Raw genomic sequence first — 26,190 nt, forward strand, 5'->3', positions numbered from 1 at the left:
CTCTAAACTATTTCAAATATAATAAGTCTTTTATTAAAGATCTTATAAGCCTAATTATTACTTTACTATTAAGCTTTATTATAAGAATATTAACTAATTAAATAAAGAGCTTAATCTCGAATATTACTTTTATTATTATTCTAAATATATTAGAAATAAAAATTACTATTTGTTTCTAAATTTAGTTTAGAATTATTATTATCTATTTCTAATAAATCTTATTATTATAATTATATATTACTATAAACTATATTAATAATCTAAAGAAAATTACTAGAACTATTATATTCTAATATATCTTTTATATATCCTAAAATAAGAATTCCTAAATAAAGCTTATAATTAATAAAATAGCTTTTATTTTTTATTTTTTTATTTATTTCATTTTTTTAAAATAATAAATAAAAGTAAAATATTTATTAAACTATATTTCTAATACCCGAATATATTTTTCTAGCTTTTTTATAATATCTCTAATTATAATTAATATATTAATAAACTATTCTAGGTTCTTTAAGAAGTATTAAATAATAAATTTATCTAATATAAAAACTAATATATAAGTTTTAGTTTAATATTCTATTTTAATAACTTTTTTTTTAAGAGCTCTTAAGTTTTTCTCTATTAAATTACTTATTACTAAAATTCCTATATTATTAATTTATTTTATTATTTTATAAATATAATTTCTTATAAAGTTATAAATAAAATTAGTATTATAAAATAAATAGAAAATAAATAAGAATAAGAAACTTTATAGAATATTTATTAGTATTTTAATTTTACCCGAGATATATTTCGGGAACTTAATTATAATCTCTTTATTTATAAGAAAATTAGTAATTCAGGCTATTACTATTACTAGTATATTATATTTCTTGAGATTATAAATAAGTCTTTTATATAAGATATTATTAAATATACTAGAAATATTAAATATAAATAGTAATACTATTTTCTTTTTAGCTTTCGAGCCTGGCTTATAATTCTTATTTAGAATTATTATATTAATACTTATAAAAACCCGTTTTATTAGAATATAAAGCCTGTATTTCACGCCTTTTAATTTCCTGCTTCTAATATAGCTATCTAGAAAAAATTATATATTTTTATCTAATATATTAGACAAGTTATAATAACTAATTTTATAAGCTTATTTATAATATTAAAAAGAGTAATTAGTTAGTAGTTCTTAGAAATAGTATAGTTTCTTTTTACTAGCTTCTATAATATTATAATTATTAATATTTTCTATTATTATAAATATAGGCCAAGCTATAGGCTTATATTTATAATTTTAGTAATACGAGAAATCAAGAATTATTAGTATATATATAAGATCTAGTTCGGGATCTCCGAGCTTTCAGAAGCCTTATTAGCCTTAGCTTTTATAAGTAATATTTTAATCTTATTTATTATAATCTCAAGATAATTAATTAAAGCTATATTTTTTTTACCGGATCTTTAATAAAGGTTTTTGAGATATTTATTATAATTAAAGTCGAGAATATTCTCGAGATTAGCTTTAGGAAACCTGAGAAAAAATTCTTTATAAAATAAATAAACTTTCTTATTTACTTTTATAACTAGGTTCTTGTTTTATTTCTATAAGGCAAGAATAAAGCTTTAGTAAATGAATTCTCGGTTTCTTATTTACTTTATAAGCTTCTATAGTTTAATAGAATTCCTGGCTATATTATTTATTTATTTATAATAAATCCGAAATAAGTATTTCTTAATATATCTGTCTTTAATATTATAGGCCTTAGTAAATTTAATCTAGTTCTCGGGTATTCTATTACCTTACTACTTATATTAGAATTAATTAATAATTTGGATTTTTTTCTTATATTTAAATATAAATCCTGGCCTGAATTACTTTATAATCTCGAGGTCTAGTATTATATTTATAATAGTTTTCTAAATAGTAATAGTAATTCCGCTATAGGCAAGTTCTAATATATTATAATTACTAATTATATATCTATAAATAATAGGCAGGGCTCTTGAGTTAAGGCTCTTATAAAACTTTTCCGGTTTAATAATAATCTAGTTCTTCTAAACCGGGGCTACTATTCTAGATAAATTAAGCTAGATTTAGATTAGAATTAGATAATAATTAGAATTATTATTATTTTCCGGGTTTATAAAAGTCTGGTATTTAATTAGTTACCAGATAATATTGGGATTTACTAAAATAAGATTAATTATTAATTCCGACTTATTTCTTATTTATATTAAGGTTCTTTTCCTAAATAAAGAAATTAGATTAAACTAGTTAATAATTTCTATAACCTGCCGGCTTTCGGAATTACTATTAATATATTATTTATTTTAGAAGAAATAATAAATATTAAAGTTACTAATAATAAGATATTTTCCTGGTTTTTAAAAAATATTTTTGAGAAAAATAAAAGTAAAGTTATTATTATTATTTCCGGAATAATAGATATTATAGATCTATAGGTATTTTGTTTTATTATTTTTATTATATATAATTTATAAGCTAATAAGGTCTATTAATTTCTAAATAAATATCTAGTTTATTACTAGAATATTCTTATTAATAAAGAAATAAACCCGCGGGATATTTCTTAAAAGCTAAAGAAACTCGAAAATATTTCTATATAAATTATATATAATTAGTTATATTAAATTTAGTTATAATTCCTGGAATATAAGAATAAAATACTTGTAATTTCTTTTATTTCTAAAAAAGAAGGCTATAACTATATTTTTTAAATAATAAATATTATATTAGAATATTAAGATTTCAAAATATAAACTTATTTAGAAATCTTAATTAAGTAATTATTTTTAATTCCTGAAAGGCCCTTATAAAAAAGCTTATTTTTCAAGTTAGATTTCTCGGAGCTAATAGTATTAAACGGGATAATATTTTTAATATTCTCGGGAATATTAGTATAGTAAATTATTTTATATAGAGGCCTTAATTTCTATAATTTCCCTTGTTTTATAAAGAGATTTCTTAATAAATCCGAAAAAAATAAAGTTTCTTATATTAGTATTTTTTATTAATTATAGTAATTATAATATTCTAAAGAGCCTTATAAGAATATTTATATATATATAGCTTATTACGGATTAATAAATAAGTTTTCTTATAGAAATTTTTTTTTTCCGGGAATCTTAATTAATTTCTCTTTTTTATCTTATAGAAATTAGCTAGAAATAAGAGCTTAATTTCTTTAAAAAAAAAAGAGAGATTAAAAAAGTATTACTACTTTTATTATAGTAATAAATAATAGAATTCTTAATTCTTATTACTTTCTTAATTATATATTAAGTAAAATCAGGTTAGCTTCTATAACCTATTTTTTAATACTTGGTTTAGGCTTTATAGCTAAGAGAATTAGCCTTAATTTAGCTTTTAAATTAAAATCGCCTATAAATACTATATTCTTTATTATTATATTTATAGTTTTAGTTATTAATGCCTCTGGGTTAGTATTCTTATATAATTAGCCTAGCTTAGGCTTTATTTATTATAATATTAATATATTAATAAGGCTAGCTATTTCTTTTATAAGTAAAGTAATAGTAATAATAATAAGAAATCTTCTTTAATATAAGAAAGCAGACTAAATTAATCCGGCTATTTCTATAAGAATTAGATATAAGAAATAAATAAGCTTTATTACTAGTTTTAGTTTTTAGAAAATAAGCCAGAAATATAATATAGCTATTCTGGCTATTTTATATTAGGTTTTTTTCTTCTTTTTTTTAAAAATAGTTCTTGTTTTTTACTATATATTTTCTTTTATATATTATATATTTTACTTATTTAAAAATTAGATTTTTTATTATTTTATATCTAATATTAGTATATTTCTTATAGATTTAATTAAATAAAAGATATTAATTTCTTATATATTTATATTTATATTTATAATAATAGAAGTATTATTTCTTATAGCTTACTTTATTAAATTAGATATAGTTTAAAACTTTATTATCTCAAATTACTAATTTCTGAATTACTAAATTAGTATATTCGGGGTTTTTAATTCTAATAATTATAAATAATTTCTTTTTAAACTTTATTACTATTAATAGCTAGCCTATATAAATAACTTTTATATCCGGAATATTAGTAATATTTACTATAATTAGCTATTTATTTATTTTCTTAATATTTTCTAGTATATTAAAATATATATTTCGAATATAAATACTATTAATAATAAATTCGAAAATTAGTATAATAATCTTTTCTAATTTATTAAATAATAATTTCTAGTTTTTTATATATTATTATAATATATATATTTCCTAAAAAATAGCTATTATAATAATAATATTATTACTTTTAAGCTATAAGACTATAAGGCACGTGATTTTATTTATCTCTAAATTTACTAATTAGACTAATATAATATTAATATATTAGATAAGGCGCGAGGCCTATAAATAAAACTTAAGAAAGGTTTTATAATCTATAAGCTTAAATATAACTATTTATTTAGCTTTAATACTAATAAGATTAATATTTTTAGAAAAACTAGTTATATTTAAGATAATAATAATATTAGTATTTGAGTTATATATAAAGCTAGATAAAAAGAATACTTATAATAGAAATATAGATATAATACCTATAATCTGGGCCTAGTTTATAACTTGTTTATAGCTAGTAATTATAGAAAAGAAATAAATAAATAAGAAAATATATATATTTATAATATTTTTAATAATAATAATATTATTTCTAGTAATAATTTAGTCTTAATTAATTTTCTAGTAAAGTATAAAGATCTTAGCTTATAAGGGCTATATAACTATTTCTTTATAGAAAAGAAGAATATTATATAATATAATAAGAGTTTTATTTCTATTTAATATAAAGTAAATATATAATTACTATATAAAGTTTTATAATATATTTATATTAGTTTTTAGATAATTTCTTGTATTTTAGCTATATAATTAATAATATTATATTAGATTAAAATATATTTAATATTAAATTAAAGCTAAAGATATATACTAATTTATAATTAAGTTTAGAGATATTTAGAATATAATATAATAGTCTGATTTTAAAAATTAGATTTAAATATTTTATAGTATTTTTTTTAAACTATTACTATTATTTCTATTATTATTATTAATAAATAACTATATTAAAATATTATAAATTAATATAAATTATAATAGCTCTATTACTAAAAATGTCTTATAAATAGCTATAGAATTAGATATTAAAGTTCTAATAATTCAGGAGTTCTAAATAATAATAAGAAATAATAATAATTAGAAATATTATTTTATTATATATTTTAGCTATTACTAAATACTTTTAAATTATAGTATTTTGAAATCTGGAATTTTAGTTTATATAGCCCGTAAATTATAGGCTAGTCTAGCTTAAAACTTACTAAATAATTCTAATTATTTAATTATAGACTTAAATCTAGATATATTAAAAATATAACTAATTAATTTCTATAATATAACTTATTTAAAAGACTTTAATAATATATTAATTATATTAAAAGAAAATATCTTATTTAATATTTTTTATAATAGCTTTTTATAATAGCTTTTTATTACTAGGTAATTTTAATATATATTATTTTTAATAAAATTCTTTTAAACTTTAAAATATTTATATAATTTATTTAATTAATTATATAAAGAATTATTTTCTAAAACTATTAAATAAAATAAAGGAAAATACTTTTTATAAATTAAATATATTTATTTCTTTTATATTAGACTTAAGTTTTACTATTAGTAAAATAGTTACTAAGATTAAAAACTAATAAATATTACTAGACTTAGATTTTAATTATTTCGGAATTCTATTTACTATTAGTAAATTAACTTATAGCTCTAATTCTAATTCAGTTAGATTTAATATTAAAAAAGTAAACTAGACTAAATTTATAAGTTATTATTATATTTAAATAATTAAAGATTATTTAAATATTACTTTTTTTAATAATATAAGTTATTATATATTAAATAAAAAATACTAGAACTTTTTTATATAATATTTTATATTTAAAATAAAATCTGCTTTTATTAATAATTATATTAATAATTAATTATTAAAATAAAAGTAGTAATTAAGAGATTTAAGTTTTTATATTAAATAATTAACTAATAATTATAAATTATAAAAATTAAACTAGTTTTATTAGGCTATTTTATCTCTTATTTAAAAGAGCCCTCTTATAAATAGCTAAAATCTTTTAGTAAGCTCTTAGCTAATTAGAAATATAACTTGAATTTAGAACTAAAGATTTGATTTATAAGATTAGAATATTTATTAAATTATACTTATAATTTAATATAATATTTATTTAGTTATTTTATAATTTAATTTCTAATAATTAGTAGATTTATAAGTTATATTTATTATAATTAATAGAGTTATAAGTTATTCTTATAGTTTAATATAGCTAGATTTTATTATTTAAATAGCTAGATTTCTTTTTTTAGAACTAGAAAATTAAGTACTTAAATAATACTTTAAAATTACTTTATTTTTTAGTTTATAATCTAAAACCTTACTTTATTTTACTTTATTTTACTTTAGTCTTTAAAACTTTATTTTTCTATTAATTCCGACTATTCTAATAATTATCTTATTAATAGCCTTAATAATATATTCTTTCTATTTAATAATATAAATTAAGAACTAGATTATTAGTAAAAGACTTTATAAATAAAATAGTAAAAGTAGCTAATAATAGTATTCCAAAATCTATTACTAGTTTATATTCTAAATCCTAGTAAAATAATAACTTAAAGATTTTATATAAATTAATACTATTTTATAGTTATAAATCTAAAGCTTTAGAATATACTTTTTATAAATAAGAACTTTAAAATATAAAAATACTTACTTTAATACTATTAAAAGTACTAAACTAATAACTTATTATATTTATTAATTAACTAAATCTAGTCTGGCCTAGATATAATATATTTTCTTTTCTTAGACTATATCTATTATATTTATAGTATAATTATTTCGGGATCCAGAAATTATAATATTATATATAAGCTCTCCTTATAAATAATAAAATATATTAGTAAATAAGGCCCTAACTTTTCAAGCTAGAGCAAAATAATAAAATATAAAAAGGCTAACCGGATTACTAATAAACCTTATTAATAAAAATATATATATAAATACTATTATTTATAACTTATAACCCGCTTATTATTTAGCTTATTCTATAGTATTATAAATAGTTATTTGTTTACTGCTTATCTATCTATTATAGTTATATAATAAATAAAACTAAGCTTCTTATATATATAGATAATTCTAGTAATTAAAGCTATATAGTTATAATTCTTAAAATCCTCAAGTATTTCCTTACCTATATTTCCTAGATAATATAGGATTATAATTTATATATAAAGAAAAGGCATATTTACTATTTAAATATATATTTGGATATTTTATTCTTATAATTAGTATTTAATTATACGAGTATTAATATTAATTTTCTATAAATCTTTTAATTTTATTATAATTATTTTATAGAAAACATTTATATAAGCCTATTTAATAATAGTATTATAATATAGTAAAAGATTTATAAAGTATTATAGTATTTTAATATAATTAAATAAGGTATTAATAGTATTAATATATTATAAGTTCAGGCCATATATTACTATTACGAAGCACTTTTAGTAATATAAGCGCTAAATTACTAGAGTAATAGTGAGGCGTACCCTAAAAATAGAGGGGCAGGTATATACGGTTATCAGAAATCAGAAAATCAGAAATCGAAAATCAGAAAATCAAATCTCGCTTCTCTGTTTTGTCGACTAGCTAGCTGTGGGCCTCAGTAGATACCGTACCTCGACTCCGAAACAGCTGCTTACGAATGGATTAATGGTCATCAAATCGGTCCCGAATTTCTCGGCCACTTGATAGAGGAAGGCAGGGTTATAGGCTTTCTTATTGAACGGGTCTTAGATTGCCGTCATGCAACGCCAGAAGATCTTCCTTCATGTCAGCATGCTTTGGCGAAACTGCACAAATTAGGAATCAAGCACGGCGATATCAACAAGCACAACTTTCTCATTCGCAATAGAGAGGCGATACTGATTGATTTTGATCATGCCGAGCGGTGCGATAACCCGAAGCTTTTGGCAGAAGAGTTTCAAATGCTCGAACAACAACTTTGGGATGATTCTGGTAGGGGAGGATCAATAATGGGCTAGTTGAGCGGAGTCCACATATGAACACTGAATACTGCGTGTTAGCCGCGATAGAGGCGCAGACCTGAAGGGGAAGATTAGGCCAACGTTTGTTCGGCAAGATCCAAATTCTGTTATACTTTAAGAAATCTTATAACTTAAGAAAGTTATATATATTATAAGAAAAGCAAATCTAGTAAAGTAATATTTATTAAATATCTTCCTTTATAACTTGAATAACTTCTACCCATTTCGCAAGTACTTGTTCTATTTTTTCTCTCGGGTTTCGAGCCTCATTAAATACCAAACACAGAGTAAGTTTGTTATTCCAAGAGTGAGATCGAGCAGAACTAGAAATAAGCCGTTAGCAATAATACACTTGTCTTGAGGCCTCGGCTCACATGACAGCTTGCGTCTGGTCTGTTGCAAGCTGATATGACTCGAGAACAAGGAGAAGGCCAGGAAACCCGGAGACAGGGAAAACGGAATTCAGAATATGCGAACCAGGCGGATCGGAAACGAAGTAGGGGCAAGTCCGAGGTTTTGAAGGAGCGGTGCCACTCAAGGCACTTCACGAAACAGTTAGCTCAACCTGTACCATCTCTCTAGTAAAAAAGATCCCCACCTCCTATTTTCCCACGACTTTATAAAAGCCCCAGCGTCTGCCTCAACAGACTTTGCCATACTTTTCTTTGCTTTGATCTTGTCCCATAGGCCGGAAATGAAAGACGCGGCTTCCCAGAAGCCATTTTTCTCGACCTTGGTCTTGGAAAAATACAAGCAGGGGACTTCAATGGGATGAATCGCAACAGCACTATTCACGTAGGCCTTGTGCTCTGAGTACGGAGATATCTTCAACGAATTAGCAACCTGTTTCTTTGGAGGGGAGGGAGCTAGGAGAGAGCCGAGAGCATGTCTCATGCTCCCGACCAGTGGAATAGGGAGCTCGGGGCATGGGACAAAGAAATAGGTTGGTTACCATCCACCCATTGCGAAGATCCAAAGCGGACCCACTTTTATATAGATCATCAGAGCCCGGGACGTCGTCGGATAGCTCGTGTACGGTCTGTAATAAAGCAGCATGAAGCACCGCAGCAAGCTTTACCCCATGTCTCCTTCCTACAGCGAGTAGCTGAGGCAAGAAATCGTTGTCAAAGGTGTGAGAGACCAGTAAAGTTCCTATATCTTTTTGTTAGCAACCTTGTAACTGATATAAACGGTTGGGAATTGGAATGCTATCCGCAAGTTCTATCAGAACCACTTTTAGAACTGTCTAGTGGAGGAGTCAAATTAAGTGTCCTAGACATATACCTACCCCGATGTTCAGGTTTTGGTGGCCCGATCTCTGGCTTATAGACAGGAAGTCCAATGTCAGGCTGTGGGGAGAATTAGCTGACCTTCATCCGTTGACCAAGAAGACGGCTTACCTTTGCAAACCCTTTCAGTCTTACTCCAGAATCTGCGACAGGAGTCACTCCAGCTTCTGGCTCTTCATTTTTTGCTAGAAGAATAGAAGGGGGTGCCAGTCTATCAGTTTCCCGCCCCCACGAGACCTCACCCCCCTGCAGAGGCTGGGTTAGACGAGCGAGAAATTCATCGAGGATGCTTCGGATCCCAGCTCCATCTGTGAAAGCGTGGTGTGTATGCAGAAGGACATCGAATGCTGTCAGTTGTCTTTGAGAAGCTTCAAATGGCTGCAAGATGATATACATGGTGCAATAGTCGCCATCGATCGTAGGCAACTGCACTTCTCTACTAACCCGCTCTCGCATTTTCTCCCAACCCCCTGCTAGTGAAACTGTAGACACTACTCGTCGCGCCCAGGACCTCACTTCTTCTTTGTCCTCAACCTTATAAACCGCTCGATCACCATCAATTCGAGCTGCAATAGTAGGATACTTCCACCGGGTCTGGCAGAATGCTTCAATTGCTCGATCTGCGAGCTGGGAAAGACTGAACAATGGAGATCCAGACTGTGATTCTGGCGGCTGCACAGAGATTTTTGCCCCCATGAAGGGACAATTCTGGCCATACAAGTCCCTGTTGAAGATCTCAAACATGCGTTCAAGATTGGTGAGTTGCCGAGAGAATGTGATCCAAGGTGGGCTCACAGAGCTGGATGACGAAGTCGGCGAGTATGGAGAATCATGGATGGACTTCTTCCATAGGTAGCCCCGTTCTTCTGGGGAGAGGTTCGTGTGAAACATCGTGTTGCAGATTGTGAACAAAAGAACATTGGATGAGAGAGCTTATCAAAAGATCGAACACGGGTGGCATATGTTAGGAAATTCAAGGCTTTTCTACTCTTAAAGGTCCCTGTCGCTATCCGTATACTCCTTCGCAAGGAATTTGCTCGGCTCTTTTAGTCTGAGGATATATTCGAATGCCGACGACACGAATGCCCGGAGGTCGTAGAAGCTTCCTCAGAAGATCCGTAAATGCACCTGGTAAAAAAACTCAGGACAAAGCTGTGTTCTATTTCCGGGAGAGAATGGAAGATGGAACCCGGGCATAACTTTCTATTGGTTCTGTGGTGCGGCCGTGTATGCTTGTTTCGACCTTCTTGGTTGACGTGGCTTCGTAGATTTTTCGGTCCCCGATGGACAAGAAAGGGGATCACGTGATGAAATGGAGCTGTCCACAGAGGTGCGTCTGAGAATTCCAACACATTCAGCCCTACGCTCTTAATTGACTTGCGCCAGCGGAATTCACCTCACACTGCCTCAAAATCGAGTTGCTGAGCCGGAAGTTGCTAAGCACGGCATTGAATATGCGTAGCTCCTTACGAGCCCAACCTCATAGGTCTGTGCGTACAGGGCATTTTAGTGATAACGAATATTTTAGAACTTTTAAATTTTGAGAATTAATTAATAGAACTATACTTTGCCTATTTTGATTCTCAAAGTCCGGATCGTGGGCCGTAATTATTTGTTGCTGTCTTGTAACAGTTAAGTGATTGTGAAGACTTTTGCTATTCGAGACCCTGAAGTAGTCTTCGCGTAGCCTGAAAATGCCCGGAAAATGCCCGGAAAATGCCCTGTGCGCACAGACCCATGGGGTTGGGTATCGTTAGCTGGCGGCGGGGTCTAAAACGGTGCTGGATTTTGACATAAACTAGACTCCGTTGATGAAATCAGGGTAAAGAATATTTAGATTTCAACTGCCAACGCTCTCTTCTATATTTCAGCTGCATCTATATAGAAACGCGGCTTCGAATCGTACGATAGAATCTCCGAGGATGCTATCCTGCCAATGATCACATTTTGATCTCATGCACCTCTTCAGCTTGACCCCCTAGTCTGATTGCATCATGCCCGGCGTTATCAATGCCTAATTGAGTGAAACACATTCGACAGGTGGGAGTGGTCGGCGCATACTTCAGGCCAGCCTAAGTCACGCTGTGGTGCCCTTATGTCTTCGGACTGGGTGGCCGCTGAGCCCTGGTATCAGCCGTGGGATACGAAAACTGTGAACGAGATTAACACAAAATTTCGTTTTCTGGTCCTTTGAACAACAACGATTTTAAGTTGAGAAAAGAAGAGGCTACTGTAAACTGCATATTCATGTTCGAGAAACCCAAAGGCAAACGCCACTCTAGAAAGCATCAGTAAACCTCAAGTGCTCTCCCGCCCCTGCTCCTAGCATTGTCTTTGCCAGCGCGAATAGCTGCCCCCTTTCTCGCCAACCACTCATTTGCAGTACAATCAAGATCTTCTTCACCTTCTTCCAGATCTGGGACTGCACTTCCCTCCATCGCAAGCCTCTTCATCGGCACAATCCCCTCTGGCCGGACTGCGTATGCTAAGCTGTACCTTTCATGCACAGCTTGATCTCCAGGGGCAAAGTACACACGATGAAGGTTGGATCTCAGGATGCCTCCACTCCACTCGACCATGGCGTCTCCGAGGTTGATGATCGCGCATCCAGGCTCCGGCCGAACATATCTCCAATTCTGCTCCAGGGCTTCGAGCCCAGGGGGCAAGATCTGGAGACCCCCAAGAACGTTAAATAGAATGGTGATAGTGCCGATATCAGTGTGACCAAGAAACGCCGTTCGGCGGTCTCCTTCTGGCTGCGGCGGATAACGAAGCATGCGGAGCGTGGACCCAGAAACTCGATCTAGACGTTGGAGGGAGCCAAGAGAGCCTTTTGGGAGACGCAGGTGGTCGTCTAACTGATTCATGATAAGTTCTCCGATGCGATGTGCTTTGCTGATGTACGACTTGATGCTTTTACGGTTCTTCTGGATGGGTTCCGGATTCGGACATTCGGGTATGTTGGAAAATATGTCATCTTGGTTGACACTGAATGATTCGAATCTGTCAGGAAGGCCAGCTTCGGTCTTCGTAGCACCCTGACGGCTGTATCTGCGACATGGTTAGCTTCCGCGCACTGGGCGAGACGAGACACCGACCCAAAGATGACAGGTGGGGTAGGAACATATTTCATCTTCTCCTCAATATCCAAGCCAATTGTTACATCCCGAGTGATCTCAAACATCTTCTCTGCTTCCTTCAACAATGATTCTCCCTCATGGCAGCCCTGCATGTCAAGAAGGGCGAACCCATGCTCACGAAACGATTTGAAAAGCTCCTTTGACTGCTCTGCATCGTTTGAGATTAACTTGCGCAATGACAAGCGCGGAAGTTCATACACGGGAACATCGTCTGGGAAAGGGGGAACCTGACTGAAAGCTTTGGCGGTCGGCATGATGGATCAAATCGTGAAAACTTTTGTGCTGGTCAATGAAACGAAAAGTAGAGAAAAGAACAGCTGATTCAGACAAGAGCCTGGAATGACTTTTTAAAGTTGGTAGCATGTTGATGTTCGACTCGAGTGCCAAAAGTAGCGATTCTCGGGCACCGAAAGGGATGAAAGTCCAGCGAAAGCCGACTTGACTTGCATTCGAGAAACTCGAGTTCTCGGGGATACGAAGGACCGAAGAGCTATGCGGTGTGCTTGAATCCATAGTAGAGGGCACTGATCCCAATTCCAGTGAGTCTCTTCCAAAGCTCGCCCAGCCCTGGCGGCGGTGGGGTTAGATGAACGAAGTCATCTCACCTACCACGTCGACCTAAGAGCTGTGGAGCTCATCCGGTGGGAGGGAATCCCTCTGGGGAGGCCGAGTGCCTCGTCGCGGGTTAAAGAGGTGCAGCTGTCTCCGCTGGACATAACCTTATGGGACGGCTGAATGCACTGCGATGACTTGTTTGCTCCGGGTCGGTTCCCGATGACCTCAATCTCTCAGAACGGATTCGTACGGTGGTAACAGTGCACTACCGCGAGGAGTGTTTTGACCACTTACCGCCTAAAATCCTGCCCTAACGAGTAAGGTTGCCGCACCTCAAATTCCTGCCATACTCACTCACCCTAGCTAAGCAGCAGAAGCTCTCACTACTCCCCACACCATGCCATTCGAAGGAAAGAGGCCCAACGACGAAAGCCTGAAGCATCTTGTCCTAAACCTCTCTACTCGTAGCAGGTGAAGCTTGCTACGGGCGTGGTGTTCCGGGCAGCCGCAAAACAATTGCCCCGCGTCTCACTGTTAACCTTCCTGGTGCTTACAGTACTGTAAGGTTACGCACGCAACTGGCTCTGGCTTCCAGAATCAGAATCAGTCCACACGAGCATGATAAAACCTCCATCGCGGCTCCCTTCTTTGCTACACCATCTTGCTATCAAACTCACGACTACTTACAGGATAGTAGCACAGGAGCTCTGCGATTCCAAGACTCTGACGCGGCGACGCTACATCGTTCTCCAAGCCCAGCTCCGGCAACTTGAACCTCACGATGTCTCGATTCTTTCCCCACGCAGCCTATGCAGAAGACCAGCCTCTCGCCAAAACCATCCTCACAACTCATGTCCTTACCAGAGCATTTCAAGCCAGCTCTCTAGGCGGGGCCGGAGTCGGACTCTCTCTCCTAACACTGCGCCGCCTCAATGTCCTCTCCCCCCGCATCTCGCCCCTTCCCGCCTACTTGATGATTCTCCGTAGTACCGGAACAGGCGCGGTCCTTGCTTTGGGAATATTGTCCGTGGGGCTGCCGATTCGAATGTCCGGGAGAGAAGCAATTGAGTGGCAGGATAGGAGTTGGAGGTTGAGAGGGAATAAAGGCCAAACGGAACTTGACGACTGGACTTATGCCGGGATGGCCGCTGCCGCGGCGGCTGTAGCATCAAAGGTGAAAGGGCTGGGTTGGAGAGGTGCTGTCGGTGGTATAGGCGCGGGAAGTGTAGTGGGGATCTTGAGCTATATGGGGTGGAGATATGGTGTCAAGGGTGGAAAGTTCGAGGAAGACGACACACCATAGCTAGATGCGGAGACTTATTCCCTTTGGGAAACGGTATACATGTACAGGAGTCCTTAGAGTCCGGGAGTGATTTTGCTTGGGGCCAAGATACCGGCGTTCAAGATCGAGCTTTCTGGCTCAATGTATTATGTTCTTTATACCTCTCAATTTGAAATCAATTATCCATCTCTTACTCAGTTTCTTTCAGGGACTTAGATCCATTCGCAGGCCACTTTATTTCCATTCTATGCCTCTAGTCCATATGCTTATCATCCTTCCCAGTCTGCAACGTACAAGGCTCCAATATCTCCTGCCAGCTAATGCTTGCCAGAACGCTCAATCTATAACCCAGGAAGGCGGCTCGATGGCTTCCACAAGAGCAATATCCTTAGGGTAAATAGTGACTCTCTTTGCGTGGAGCTTGAAGTAGTTAGAGGCAGAATATGGAAATGATATGAGGTAAGCTAACTATCTTACAGCGTAGAGATTGCACAATGCGACATCGATTAGTAGAAAGATCTACCTCAAAAGGGTGAAACACAAAACACTCAAACCCTTGGACCAACAATACCTCTGTAGCTTCTTGGAGGGCTTCAGAGCGGCCCATTCGATACGGGGATCATTCTCGGAGTGATCCATTATCTCTTTTACACTTCTGGTGAAAAGTAGGCGTGGGATAGAGAGCTTGACCCGGTATGACTTTCGGCGTTTCTGAATCTTACCAGAAGCTGAAACTATATGGAGGGTTAGAAGAACAAGTATAACATCCAAAGGGGTCTACTTACTACCGGGCTTCATCTTGGGCTTTTTCTGGCTGCCCGTGGGGAGTGCTACTAGTGGCTTTCCTGCAAGTGCCGTCTTGCCGCTGCGTCCGCGGTCCTTTGCTTTCGCCAGCTCACTTCCTCATGCATTTTTGGGGGCCATTGTAATCGTGGTAGGACAATACGCCCTATATTGGGGTTGTCCAATCGTGGTCGTGGTGGGACGATGCGCTTGAAAGTGAGGCTTTGTATAAAAGGTGGAAGGATTCGAACTGGAGTAGCAAATGCTTTTCAGTTCGCGACCACCTGGGATTTTGCTTTAGATTCACTTTCGATTCAATTCTGGTCTATGGATTCTGGTGAATTGATTGTTGGCGATCGATCGGAAATTCTACCTGCAAACGTCGCCCACCAACACTGATAAGAAACCAATCATTGTCCCATGCCACAAAGTCATATAGAGAAGCCCAAGATGAATAAAAGTAGCGCATTGATGTAGGTATGTGAAATACTCAAGATTCTGTTCTATTCACTCTATGAAAACTAAAATAATAAAAGACCCCTAAATGTTCAGTTACCCAACATGCAAGACAGGAAAGGTAAAAACAAAAAAGGAAACAGGTAAATCTAAAGAAGAAAGGGCAAATGACCCTTCACAGCATAGCCCTCCTGATAAATGATGCAAGTTCCTGAACCTTCTGCCCCTCCATCATAGTGAAATGATTCGCGTCATTCATAGTCTCAACAACCACCTTGCCATCCCCCAGCAGCCTATCCCATCCATTAGGACCAAAGTCTGTTCTGTTATTCAGGAGCCACTTCATCTCTTTTGGATCATCATTTCTCATGGGAGGCCTTGGGTCTCCAGCATTCTTGCAAACCCCGTCCCGAGCCCAGATAATATGCGCCTTTGGAGCGTTCTTGGATTCATATGGAACGGCTCTGTAAAGATCCAACGAATCAACAAATGCCAGAAAGTGAGGCAACAACCAAGCAGGTGGGGCCTTGTTTCCGGTACCGAAGAGGCCAATGCTGTTGAAGAAATCGTAGAGACGTGGTGGAAGCTTCTCAAGGCCGATAGGGAATGGGGAGTCGATCAGGATTAGGCGTTCAACCTTTTCGCCTTCACGATCGAGTTGCTGTGCAGCGTCGAACGCACAAACCCCTCCTGCAGACCAGCCTCCGAAGAAATATGGCCCATGGGGTTGCCGTCGACGAACCTCTTGGAGGTAGCTCGGGGTGAGTTCATCCAGGCTGCATTTCATGTTTTGCGGATTTTTCATGTATGGGCAGTTGAGACCGTACACAACCATGTCCGAAGATATCTTCGGGAGAGGCGCGTAAGATGTTGCGGATCCAGATCCGTCAGGGAAGAGGAATAGCGTCTTTAGAGCAGTCTTTGCATTCCCCTGTAGGATGATAGATGTGGCCGGTGGGTGTGTGACGGATTTGACGACGAGATCGAGACTTGATGGAGCCTGATAGGGGGTAGTTGAGGACCCGGTCTTGAGACCAAGAGCAGTCCCCACCTCGTCAAGAGAGTTATTATCTTGGAAGAACGTCCCATCTAATTCAACGTCCAGAACTTCTCGCAGCTTTCCCAGAACTGTAAGAGACAATAGTGAATCCATGCCAACATCACTGAAAGGCAATGTGCCCGTCAATTCTTCAACGGGGATGCCGACCTCATCCGCAATGGTAAGTCGGATGGTTGCAAGGAGGTTAGATTCGTCACAATGTATCTCATCGCCAATTAGCGAATATTCAGTCTCATCTGTTGTCGATGTGGCAGCAGAAAGCGAATCCAGTTCCGGAGTAGACGGTGCAGTCGACTCGTCACTGGAATCCGGCGGGGTTGCGCCAGTGGGCAGGAAAGCCAGAAGATCTTTGATAGTGGGACAGTCCGCAAATAAAGAAGACTCGACCTCAAGGTCGAGCTCTTCCCGAAATCTGCTAGTGATGTTGAGAGATAACAGAGAGTCGACACCGAAGTCTGAAAAGCTGCTGGTGGGAAGTAGATCGTTGATATCAAGGCCAACTTCGTCCGCTATAACTGCCAACACTCGGTTTGCAACACTCGCTTTATTCGTGTTGAGAGCTGCGGGAAGAGGCAAATTTGCCTTCTGGACAGGCTTTAACCTCTGACTCTTGGGGAAATTTGACGATTCGCTGACCGTGATGGCTGGCAAATTGCGCGAACTCTTGCTCTCGGAAGGTAACAAATGATTGAGCACGGAGCGAGGCACTCCTTGGAACTATTTACGGTCAGTATAATGTTCGGGCTTGGTGAAGTACAACTGACCTTGACACCTTCAAAGACAGCTATGACATTGGCGTCCTCCAGAATATAAATATCACCGGAATGGAGTGTTCCTCCGATATTCTGCATTCGGTTATAGACTTGGTACGTTCGCTCCGGAGAAAATGCTTTCGTGCATCGCATTCTATCCCATCCATGGTTGACGAATACTTGAAGGCTAGGGTCCGTATTCTCGTTGGCATTCATTATAAACCCAGCAACATGTCCCAAACTATCAATCCAGTATGGCCCAACATTAAAATTTCCATTCTTCTCTGTCGTCTGAAATTTCACCTGCGCGGTGGCTTCAAGCATTTCGCTGTCCAGGACGACTTCTTGCATGCCCTGGTAAGCTTGGTCATATTGCACAACGGCGCCAAACAGCTTGTAGGCCATGCCACGCTTGATCTTATGACTCTTTCCGTGATTGACTCCATTTTGGAGGGCTGCGATCTGACGATTGATCAAGTAAGCGTTGCGTTTGAATTCCTTTGACCATTCGTTTCGATCGCCAAACCTGATCTTGCATCTGGCATGGTCGATCGTCTTCTTGCCTTCGGCACTGACTGAGTAAATATGAAGGTCGGCAGTACGAGTGTCCCAGCAGGCGGATGCGGAAGTTCTGAAAAGTTGGGGTTGATTTCCGTTGGCAACGAGAGGGTTCCCAACTTTCATATCAGCGACGTCTACACCAATGGACTCATCGTACACTGGGCTCTTCTTGAGTAGGTACTCTCCAATGGTCAGACCAATATCTGCGTACAGAGACGAAGGGCAAAGAGCGGCACCGTTGACTTTGTGGCCGTGAATGGCCTTTGCAAGCACAGGGTCTGACAGGTTGGATTCAATTATCATGGCCGAGGTGTGAGGTCCGTGGCTCTCTTCCACGATCCTCTGCACCGATGTTGTACTGAACCTGGACAAAGTCGGTTCCGGTGCACAGATAGCTTTGGAAATGTCGTTGCCCTTCGTCAGACAGAAATTATTGTTGTATTGGATCCAATAGTTCTTCGCGTCCCAGCTGTAGGTAGGAAGCTGGAGGACGTACTGGGATTCTTTGAAGTCTCTGTGATATTCATTCCAATGGAGGTCAATACCAGTAGTATGTAGAACCGCAAGACTATTTGTTATGACCTTCCAAGTGTCCGCACTCTTGCGCAGAGTGGGAACGGTGGTGGCTTGAGCTCCGATAGTGGACTTGACCATTGATGAGCACACAGGATGGGCTCCGATTTCTATCCAGATCGTCTTGTCGCTGATACTTTTGGCCTCGACTGCTGCTGAGAGACCACCAACAAAGTTCACAGTTTCTCTGCAGGCACGGCTAAGGTAAGATGGACCCAGAACACCGATTTCTGTGATGACTTCACTGAGGAGAGGTGATATGTAAGGTGTCGATGGTTTTTTGAAGACGATGTCTTGGGCAAGAGCCTCGAGCTTTTCAAGAATTGCCTCGACTTGAGCTGAGTGGAACGCGAACGGGAGCTCAAGTTTCACACATTTGAAACCGGCTGTTGTGAGATCGCGGGAAATGGTCGCGATTTCAGAGAGGTTTCCGCTTAGTACGATCTCTTCCGGTCCGTTGATGCAAGCAATTTCGCAGCTTGTCTTGGATACGTATCTGTCCAAAGATGCTGGGGATGCTTTAACCGCAAGCATAGAATGCGTATCGATGGTGCAGTACTTCTCGAGCAATTCTGCTCTGGCGCCAGTCAAATAAATAGTATCACTGACTGAAAGAACTCCTGCGGCATTCAGTGCCGCGTATTCCCCAAGGCTATGACCTATGACAGCCCTAGGAACAACGCCCCAGGAAGCCCAGAGACGGTTCAAGGCCATCTGCACAGAAGCAGCGCCGAGTTGAGAAACAACGGGTCCCAGTTCATCTACATCCCGACTGCCGTCGACGAGAGGAAGGAAGGTAGGAAACCCAAGGTTATGAGCAATCTGATCGAAACGTTGAATGTCTGATCTGAATGAGGATATATTGTCAAAGAGACCTTTGGCCATTCCAGAGTATAAACATCCCTGGCCAGTGAACGCGAATGCAACATTTGGTATTTTCGCAGCCTGGATGGGTCGTATATTCTTTGAGGGGCCGAGTTGTTGTAAAGCTTCTCTAATTTCCCGCACATCGTGGCCTGTAACGGCAACCCGATGGTTGTGATGCATGCGACGAGCTGTTGTGGTATATGACAGGGCTGGAAGTGAAAGGCCCGGAGTGTCATCGATGAACCGGATCATACTTTGGATATTCTTGTCGAGCGAATGTATGCTCTTGGCTGAGACGGAGACAATGTGAGAAGATCTTCCGTCTTCTGCACCTGGGGCAGTTCTGACTGGAGCATCTTCCATCAAAAGGGCGGAGTTACCACCGGCGGCACTGAAATTGTTCAGAAACACTGTCCGTTTACCATTCTGAGGGCGCCTCCACGTTGTTGGAGCGAGTGCAATGTTCACGTTTCGAGCCTGAAGGTCGGTGGGAAATCCGTGATTGATCTTAGTTTTGATTCCGCAATGAGGTGGGATTTCGCTCTTTTCCATCATTTTGAGAACCTTGATCAAAGAACAGATACCTGAAGCAGACTCAGCATGGCCGATGCTCGCCTTGGCTGAACCAAGATAGAGCGGATGCTCCACCCCTCGAGGTCTTTTGGCGAATACCTCTAAGACCGACTTCATCTCGACCGCGTCACCAGTCTGAGTTCCGGTGCCGTGCATCTCGATGTAGCTAATATCGAGGGGATTGACATTCGCTTGATTGAGCATCTTATTGAAGATAAAGGATTGAGCTCCAACGTGAGGTCGAGTCATTGAGTCCGCTTCGGCCGAGTGATTGGTATATGCACCCAAGAGCACGCCATAAATGGGGTCATTGTCTGCTTCGGCGTCCTCGAGTCGCTTGAGTATAACCGTGCCGACTGCATCCGCTCTGCAATATCCATTTGCTCCATCGTCGAAAGTATTGCAGTTTCCAGTTGTTGACAAGAAATGTCCGCGATCAAGACCAGCAAAGTTGTCAGGATTTGTCATAACATTCGTTCCACCTGCAATGGCTGTATCGCAATCACCCCTCCACAACGAGTTGCAGGCAGTGTGGATGGCGGCAAAGCTGGAAGAGCAAGCTGTGTCGATGCTAAAGCTAGGTCCGCTAAACTTAAAGTGATAATTGATGCGGCCAGGCGTGAAGGCTCGGTTTCCACCCGGAATGAAGTAAGTATCGACATTCTGACCACTATTGACTTCTCGCCAGTCGTCACTCGTCATACCATAGAAGATACCAATCCGGTCGCGTTGGCTGGAAGGAGTCGTGTCAGGGACAAACCCGGCCATCTCCATGGCTTCGTAAGCGGTAGTGATTGCCAGACGTTGTCCAGGATCAGCCTGACAAGATTCTCTTGGGGACATATTGAAGAATCTAGCATCAAATAAACCAGGTTCTTTAATGAAGCAGCCATGTTGAATGCGGCTGGTGTTCTTCGTCTTGCCCGTTGGATCAAAATGTGCTTCTGCATCGAATCTATCCTTTGGGATCGCTCGATGCACATCACGACCTTCGTGGAGCAGTTCCCAGAATGCCTCTGTGCTGGCAGCGTCAGGAAAGCGGCCAGAATGGCCCACGATCGCAATCTTAGATTGTTCCATTTTCCCAGAATTGTTTGACGAGAAGGATTTGCTGGAATGCTCTGCAATAGCGCCATCGATCGGGACATTCAGAGCAGCGGCTTGCGAAAGGGACGAAGCCAGAGTCGGTGCAGCATTTGTAAGGATTGGAAAAAGGCGGAACTGTGCTCCTTGTAGTGCCGTCTGAATGAGTTCAGTATAGCAACCTCCAAGCACGAGATCCCACCGTAGTTGCTTAATGAGAATATCCTCCAATACTGCGCGGAGAAGAGACCCATAAGTAGACACTGCAACTCTTCTGCCTGTAGAGCAAGATATCTGAGGAATTCTTGGCTTGTATGTGTTCAGAATGTGGGAGTCGGAGGCGGCGAGGATTGCATCGACAACTGAAGCGCTAAAGATGTGGGATGCATGATACGGAGCATATACCGAAAGTTTCAGTGGCTTGACAGCTGAAAAATGCGGTATAGACAGCAGATCCTTGAGTACGGAAGGTCTTTCCTCTGTTAGAACCATATCGAGACGTCATGAAGGAGAGATAGCTTACGGCCCGCTCAAAGTGACACTGGTTTTCGTAACCGCGCTCAGGTAAGGTTTTGAAACCTCTGGTAGTCCCTTCCCAGAAATGAAAGAAGTCAAAGCAGCTTGAACTTCCTTTTCTTGCAGGGGAACAAGCACCGACCAGATTGCTGCTGTAGTAGAATCATACTCGATATCATTTCGGGCCTCGATTGATGCCAGACCGGTGCGGAAGGCAACGAGGACTGCTTCAATGGCGGCAGGGATCAGCTCGGAAAGGGTCTGAGATGTACTGATAGCAGCAGCAGCAAAAGAACCAGTGCAGAGACCAATGGCATAACTATTTGAGGCAGCAGGGTACGGTCGCGAGTCTTCTCCGTAATATCTTTAGATTGTCAGCATGAGTTGATGCAATGGAATGTGAATCTCACTTGATGAAACGACCAAGCTGGTTGAGGGTGAGAAGGGCCAAGCCTAAAGCTGGATTCCCCCCAGATTCTCGGTAGTATTGCAAAAGGTCAAGGCAACATGTGAAACGTGGGAATATTTCTCGCTGCGACATGGGAAGTCGAGCAATCTCAAGCCGCAGAGCGTAGTTTGCCTTCTCGAAGAAGGATCGAAGATTTTCATTATCTTTGACATGGAGGAGGGAACGCAAATCGGACTCAAAGGCGCTAGTCTGGTCACCGAAGATGAAAACTTGCGAGGTGGATGTTGGGGACAGCATTTTGATGGATCTAGAATATTGGGTAACCAGAAGCACAGGGGAAAGGAATAGATAAAAGAAGCGGTGTGCAGAAATATATTTAATAAAGGCAGTGAGCGAGTGTGTATGAGAAACAGGAGCTTGCCTCCAGAAGTACACATCACTGACGTTATATACAGATGCAATCGTCGCTCCCTCGGGTTCCCACCATATGTAGCGCCCAGGCTCGCCGATTAGGCCAAGTAAAGCCATTGCGAGACTGCCTCCAGGACAACGATTGGGTGATACGGCATCCGATTGCAGCTCGAGGCTCGACCAAAGAAGTATGGGATGTAAGCAGAGTTAACTCGGGGGGATCTACCCTTGGCCCGGCACTGGAAGAGAACCCGATAATTTAAACGTATTTCCGACATGCTGCCTGGCAGTAATAGTGCAAGCTTTTGTTAGCTTCTCCGAACTTTCCACTTAGCCAGTCCGATGACAGAGGCTCTCATCGGTGGAAATCGCATCTAAACAGCCCCCCTTGGAGGCCGCTCAGCAGAGAGATTGCTATAGCAGAAACAAATTAATCACCCTTGCCGAACTGCGAAGCGAGATATTCATTGTAGGTACAAAGTCAATGCAGAGGAAACGCAAGCACTGCAGCGAATCCTCATAGGGTTGTATCGAAGCGTCATGGAAAGTTGCCGAGAGCACCCGACAACGCATGTACCCTGTTACCACCGGATTTTTCAATTGATTAGTCTCCAATTCAAGCGAGACTAAAGGGATGATCCCGATTGACCGAGTCGATGGAGGTTGAGCGCGTTTCTGTTCGCTGCCGCGGCTCATGGTTTCGGTCCCCGAGTGGCCTCAAGCAGAACAATGCATTGCTTCAGTGCCAACCGACTGGAGTGTAGAGTTCTATAGGCGATTCATTTGTGAAGAGGTCGGATTGGCGGCCATGACTTGTTGTGGTTGGGATTGGGGGTTTGATTCGGGGAATGAGGTTGGTGAAGTGAAGTAAGGTTGAAAGAAGGAATCGAGAAATGAGACATCAATGCGGGTCACGTGCTTGTGGGCCACTACCTAGATGGAGCAAAATAACTTCAAGATTCATTGAAACAGTTAAGAGATTATCAAATCTGAGAGTGGTTCCTAATACTTAGCCTCAAACCTGTTAGTTTCTTTAGGGCTTTACAAGTTTTAACAGACTATGGATTTAATCTTGCTACATATAGCTATGTTCCAAAGGATACTAAAATTGTAAAGTGTGCCGCGGCAATGAGAGAAAACGCAATGCATATTAATAGCGGCCTTACCTTAGAATATAAGGATTCCAAAAATGTTCGTCACGATGCTCCCCTAAAACACAAAGTAAAATGCGAAGCCAAAAGCGACTGTCTGGATGCAGTCTTGGACACTCAAGGCACATCGCACCCTCTGCAGAACTCTCTGGTTGGTTTGTAACCCAAATTGAGCTAGCTTTGGTTGCAAAATGAATTGGCAAGGGAACATGGGATAATGTTCTCGAAGAAGGTGAGCAGGTTGAGGCCCTTCCATTCTCATTGCCCATTGTGGTGCACCAATAGAATTACCTCAGCATGCTGAAGAGATTGATATATCCTAGAGAGGACGATTGACCTTCCCGAGACGTTTCTAGAGAATACTTAACATCCGCTCCTAAGTGAAACTATACCTGCAGTCGTTTGATCTACGAAAGTGAAAGCTTGCAGAAGTTGAACCCCTCCAGTTGTGAGTGGTGGAGAATATTTGACAGGCATCCATTGAGCACGATAAAACACTTCCGAAATAGACGATTTGTGTGAAAATCAACTTTTTAATGCGCATTCAGTCCCCGATCTAATCTATGCCCAAGCAAAATCAACGAAGAAAGCCATTGAAGGCCGTTCGTGCATCCAAGTATGACCAAGAAAAGTACCCTTTCGCCATGTGCCCAGTGGAAGATGAAAGCTCAACCAATCTGTGCAGTAGAAAAGAAAATTATCACCCAGTCCAAGGCTATGCCTTCTTGCCATAAACCTTAACTCGCGGCTCCAAAGCAGCGAATTGCTTGTCAACACCGCCACGAGGTGGGCCAGTCGGCTTGCCAAAGACAAGCTGAGCACGGAGGGTCCAGCTTTCAGGGACATCCCAAGTTTCTGCCACACCCTTTGAGATGGTTGGATGGAGATGTTGGAGGTTGCAGCCGAGACCTTCGTTAGCCAAAGCAGTCCATGCTGGATGACCTCGGAGTCAGTATTGCCTAATTTGGAGCTCGGGGAATGTTACTTACCGATGAACTGGTTCATCCCGCTCGAGTGCTCGTACCAATCAGGGTACTTGGCCATAAGATCTTGAAGTGGGGGTGGGAGAGCCTTGACCGCGTCGGAATCCTCAAAGAAGAGAACCTATGTGACCGATATCAGTTCCGTGCTATATACCTTGCACACATCGGAAGGGCACGACTTACAGTGCCATAGGCATCGCGGAATCCTTGGATCTTGCCTTCGTATTGTGCGAAGACAGGAGGGGGAAGAGTCTTTCTCGATTCCTCCATACCAATATCCCACAGCTTCTCATGCTGCGCACCGAAGAGAACGATTGCACGGCAGGACTGGACGCTGAAAGGTGACGGGGCATGCTTGATCGCATGGTTGACTAAAATAATCAGCAAAATATTTCTTTGTGGAGGGAGTCGAGAGGTTGTGATAAGCTCCCGTCCAGCGAGAATGGGGAGCTCGGGGGTATTTACCACACATGACAATTCGGTCATCAGAGATTGGGGACTCCTTCGCAAGGGAGAGGATCGTGCGGCGGACCTTAATGGCCTCGAGGAAAGGAGTTTGATATGCCATTGCGATGTGGCTGTTGTTGTTGCGGAGAGGGGGTGTTTGTTTGTTATCGAAGTAAAAGCTGGCAGGTAGTAGAGGTTTTGTAGGGTAGGGGTTCAGAAGATTGATCGAACGATGATGGATGTGAGTGAATGGACGAGGGGAAGGAGGGTGAATAGGGGAGTATTTATTCTTTTGAGGATGAGGCGGGAGCGTGGATTGGGAGCAGGAAATAATGCTAACAGCGAGCTCTCAGCCTTGCGCAGGAGGGGAACAAGGCTGCAGGTACTGGTACAGCAGCTCCTTCCGCATGTGAAACTTTCCACTGCAGGGAGCCTCAGCCGCACCAGCAATCGGAAAGCGATGAAGCGGCGGCATTAACAAACAGTTCGCCTTTACCTTAAGTCCAATGCAGTCCAATGAGATTCAAGTGGCCATCTGGCAGTAGTCATGGACCCATGGCTGGCAGTTTCACGAATTCGGCGTGTAAGTTCTAACGCGGCACGGAGAACTTGACATGCGGTACTTGCGAATGCAGCCCAAATCTCCTCATCCGCTGGGTACCATGCAGATAGGCATGGCTGCAAGGCTTCCTCCGATCCAACCACAAGCCGCAGTCGCTGCGCGAACGACTGAAGCTTGAGGACGATGAACGATGGCAAGGTGAAGTGGAGTCAAGAGAGGCTTCAAGGGGCTGGGGCTGGGGCTGAGAACGCACAAGGTTTAGCTCCGGCTCCCACGCGGCACTCGTGGGAGGAGATGTGGCGATGCTGATTGGCCCTCCCGGAGTTTGAGCTCGACTTTGACTCTACTGCCAGTGACACGTTACTGTACTACAGTAGGCAAGATTACCTCAGTACGACTCCTTCGGAGACCGAAGCCATTTTCGCTCGGAGATCGGACATAAGAAAGTCTCAATGGAATATCGATGCTTTGAGAGATTTCTTCGACCCCTTCTAGATACCGCAAGCAAACATTTGGCCTT

The 26,190-nt window shown here is 39.3% G+C and overlaps 5 protein-coding genes across 5 annotated transcripts; 1 reads left to right on the forward strand and 4 right to left on the reverse strand.

The window, feature by feature from the left end:
* Positions 1-8,409: 8,409 nt before the first annotated feature.
* On the reverse strand, positions 8,410-10,760 carry K444DRAFT_665018 (uncharacterized protein; the record flags this gene model as incomplete). The annotated part of the gene is made up of 6 exons (XM_024887036.1): positions 9,618-10,760; positions 9,506-9,566; positions 9,170-9,369; positions 8,816-9,042; positions 8,592-8,759; positions 8,410-8,540 (listed from the first exon to the last, which is right to left on the reverse strand). Coding segments are annotated over exons 1-6 (1,566 nt in total), but the record flags the coding sequence as incomplete, so codon positions are not given.
* A 1,034-nt stretch (positions 10,761-11,794) lies between these two features.
* On the reverse strand, positions 11,795-12,900 carry K444DRAFT_631658 (Clavaminate synthase-like protein; the record flags this gene model as incomplete). Its single annotated transcript, XM_024883396.1, has 2 exons — positions 11,795-12,557; positions 12,605-12,900. 2 exons carry the CDS (start codon positions 12,898-12,900, stop codon positions 11,795-11,797), a joined length of 1,059 nt encoding a protein of 352 aa, XP_024734356.1.
* Positions 12,901-13,982: 1,082 nt separating this feature from the next.
* Positions 13,983-14,504, forward strand: K444DRAFT_631659 (uncharacterized protein; the record flags this gene model as incomplete). Its single annotated transcript, XM_024883397.1, has 1 exon — positions 13,983-14,504. One exon carries the CDS (start codon positions 13,983-13,985, stop codon positions 14,502-14,504), a length of 522 nt encoding a protein of 173 aa, XP_024734357.1.
* Positions 14,505-15,747: 1,243 nt separating this feature from the next.
* On the reverse strand, positions 15,748-22,413 carry K444DRAFT_665020 (polyketide synthase; the record flags this gene model as incomplete). Its single annotated transcript, XM_024887037.1, has 4 exons — positions 15,748-17,499; positions 17,547-21,663; positions 21,715-22,071; positions 22,118-22,413. 4 exons carry the CDS (start codon positions 22,411-22,413, stop codon positions 15,898-15,900), a joined length of 6,372 nt encoding a protein of 2,123 aa, XP_024734358.1. The 3' UTR covers positions 15,748-15,897.
* A 1,779-nt stretch (positions 22,414-24,192) lies between these two features.
* Positions 24,193-25,363, reverse strand: K444DRAFT_665021 (nitroreductase). Its single transcript, XM_024887038.1, has 4 exons — positions 25,127-25,363; positions 24,845-25,032; positions 24,668-24,782; positions 24,193-24,611 (listed from the first exon to the last, which is right to left on the reverse strand). Exons 1-4 carry the CDS (start codon positions 25,227-25,229, stop codon positions 24,394-24,396), a joined length of 624 nt encoding a protein of 207 aa, XP_024734359.1. The 5' UTR covers positions 25,230-25,363; the 3' UTR covers positions 24,193-24,393.
* Positions 25,364-26,190: the final 827 nt, after the last annotated feature.

The sequence above is a fragment of the Hyaloscypha bicolor genome (genome assembly GCF_002865645.1).
Source record: "Hyaloscypha bicolor E unplaced genomic scaffold K444scaffold_116, whole genome shotgun sequence".
Classification (NCBI taxonomy): domain Eukaryota; kingdom Fungi; phylum Ascomycota; class Leotiomycetes; order Helotiales; family Hyaloscyphaceae; genus Hyaloscypha; species Hyaloscypha bicolor.

What these genes read in the sequence shown, in the direction of transcription:
- K444DRAFT_665021 (XM_024887038.1), bottom strand. Translation starts at nt 25,229, where the DNA reads ATGGCATATCAAACTCCTTTCCTCGAGGCCATTAAGGTCCGCCGCACG. An exon ending in TGACCGAATTGTCATGTGTG is followed by an intron (nt 25,033 to 25,126) that starts GTAAATACCCCC and finishes TGATTATTTTAG; the next exon opens with TCAACCATGCGATCAAGCAT. An exon ending in TCCGCGATGCCTATGGCACT is followed by an intron (nt 24,783 to 24,844) that starts GTAAGTCGTGCC and finishes TCGGTCACATAG; the next exon opens with GTTCTCTTCTTTGAGGATTC.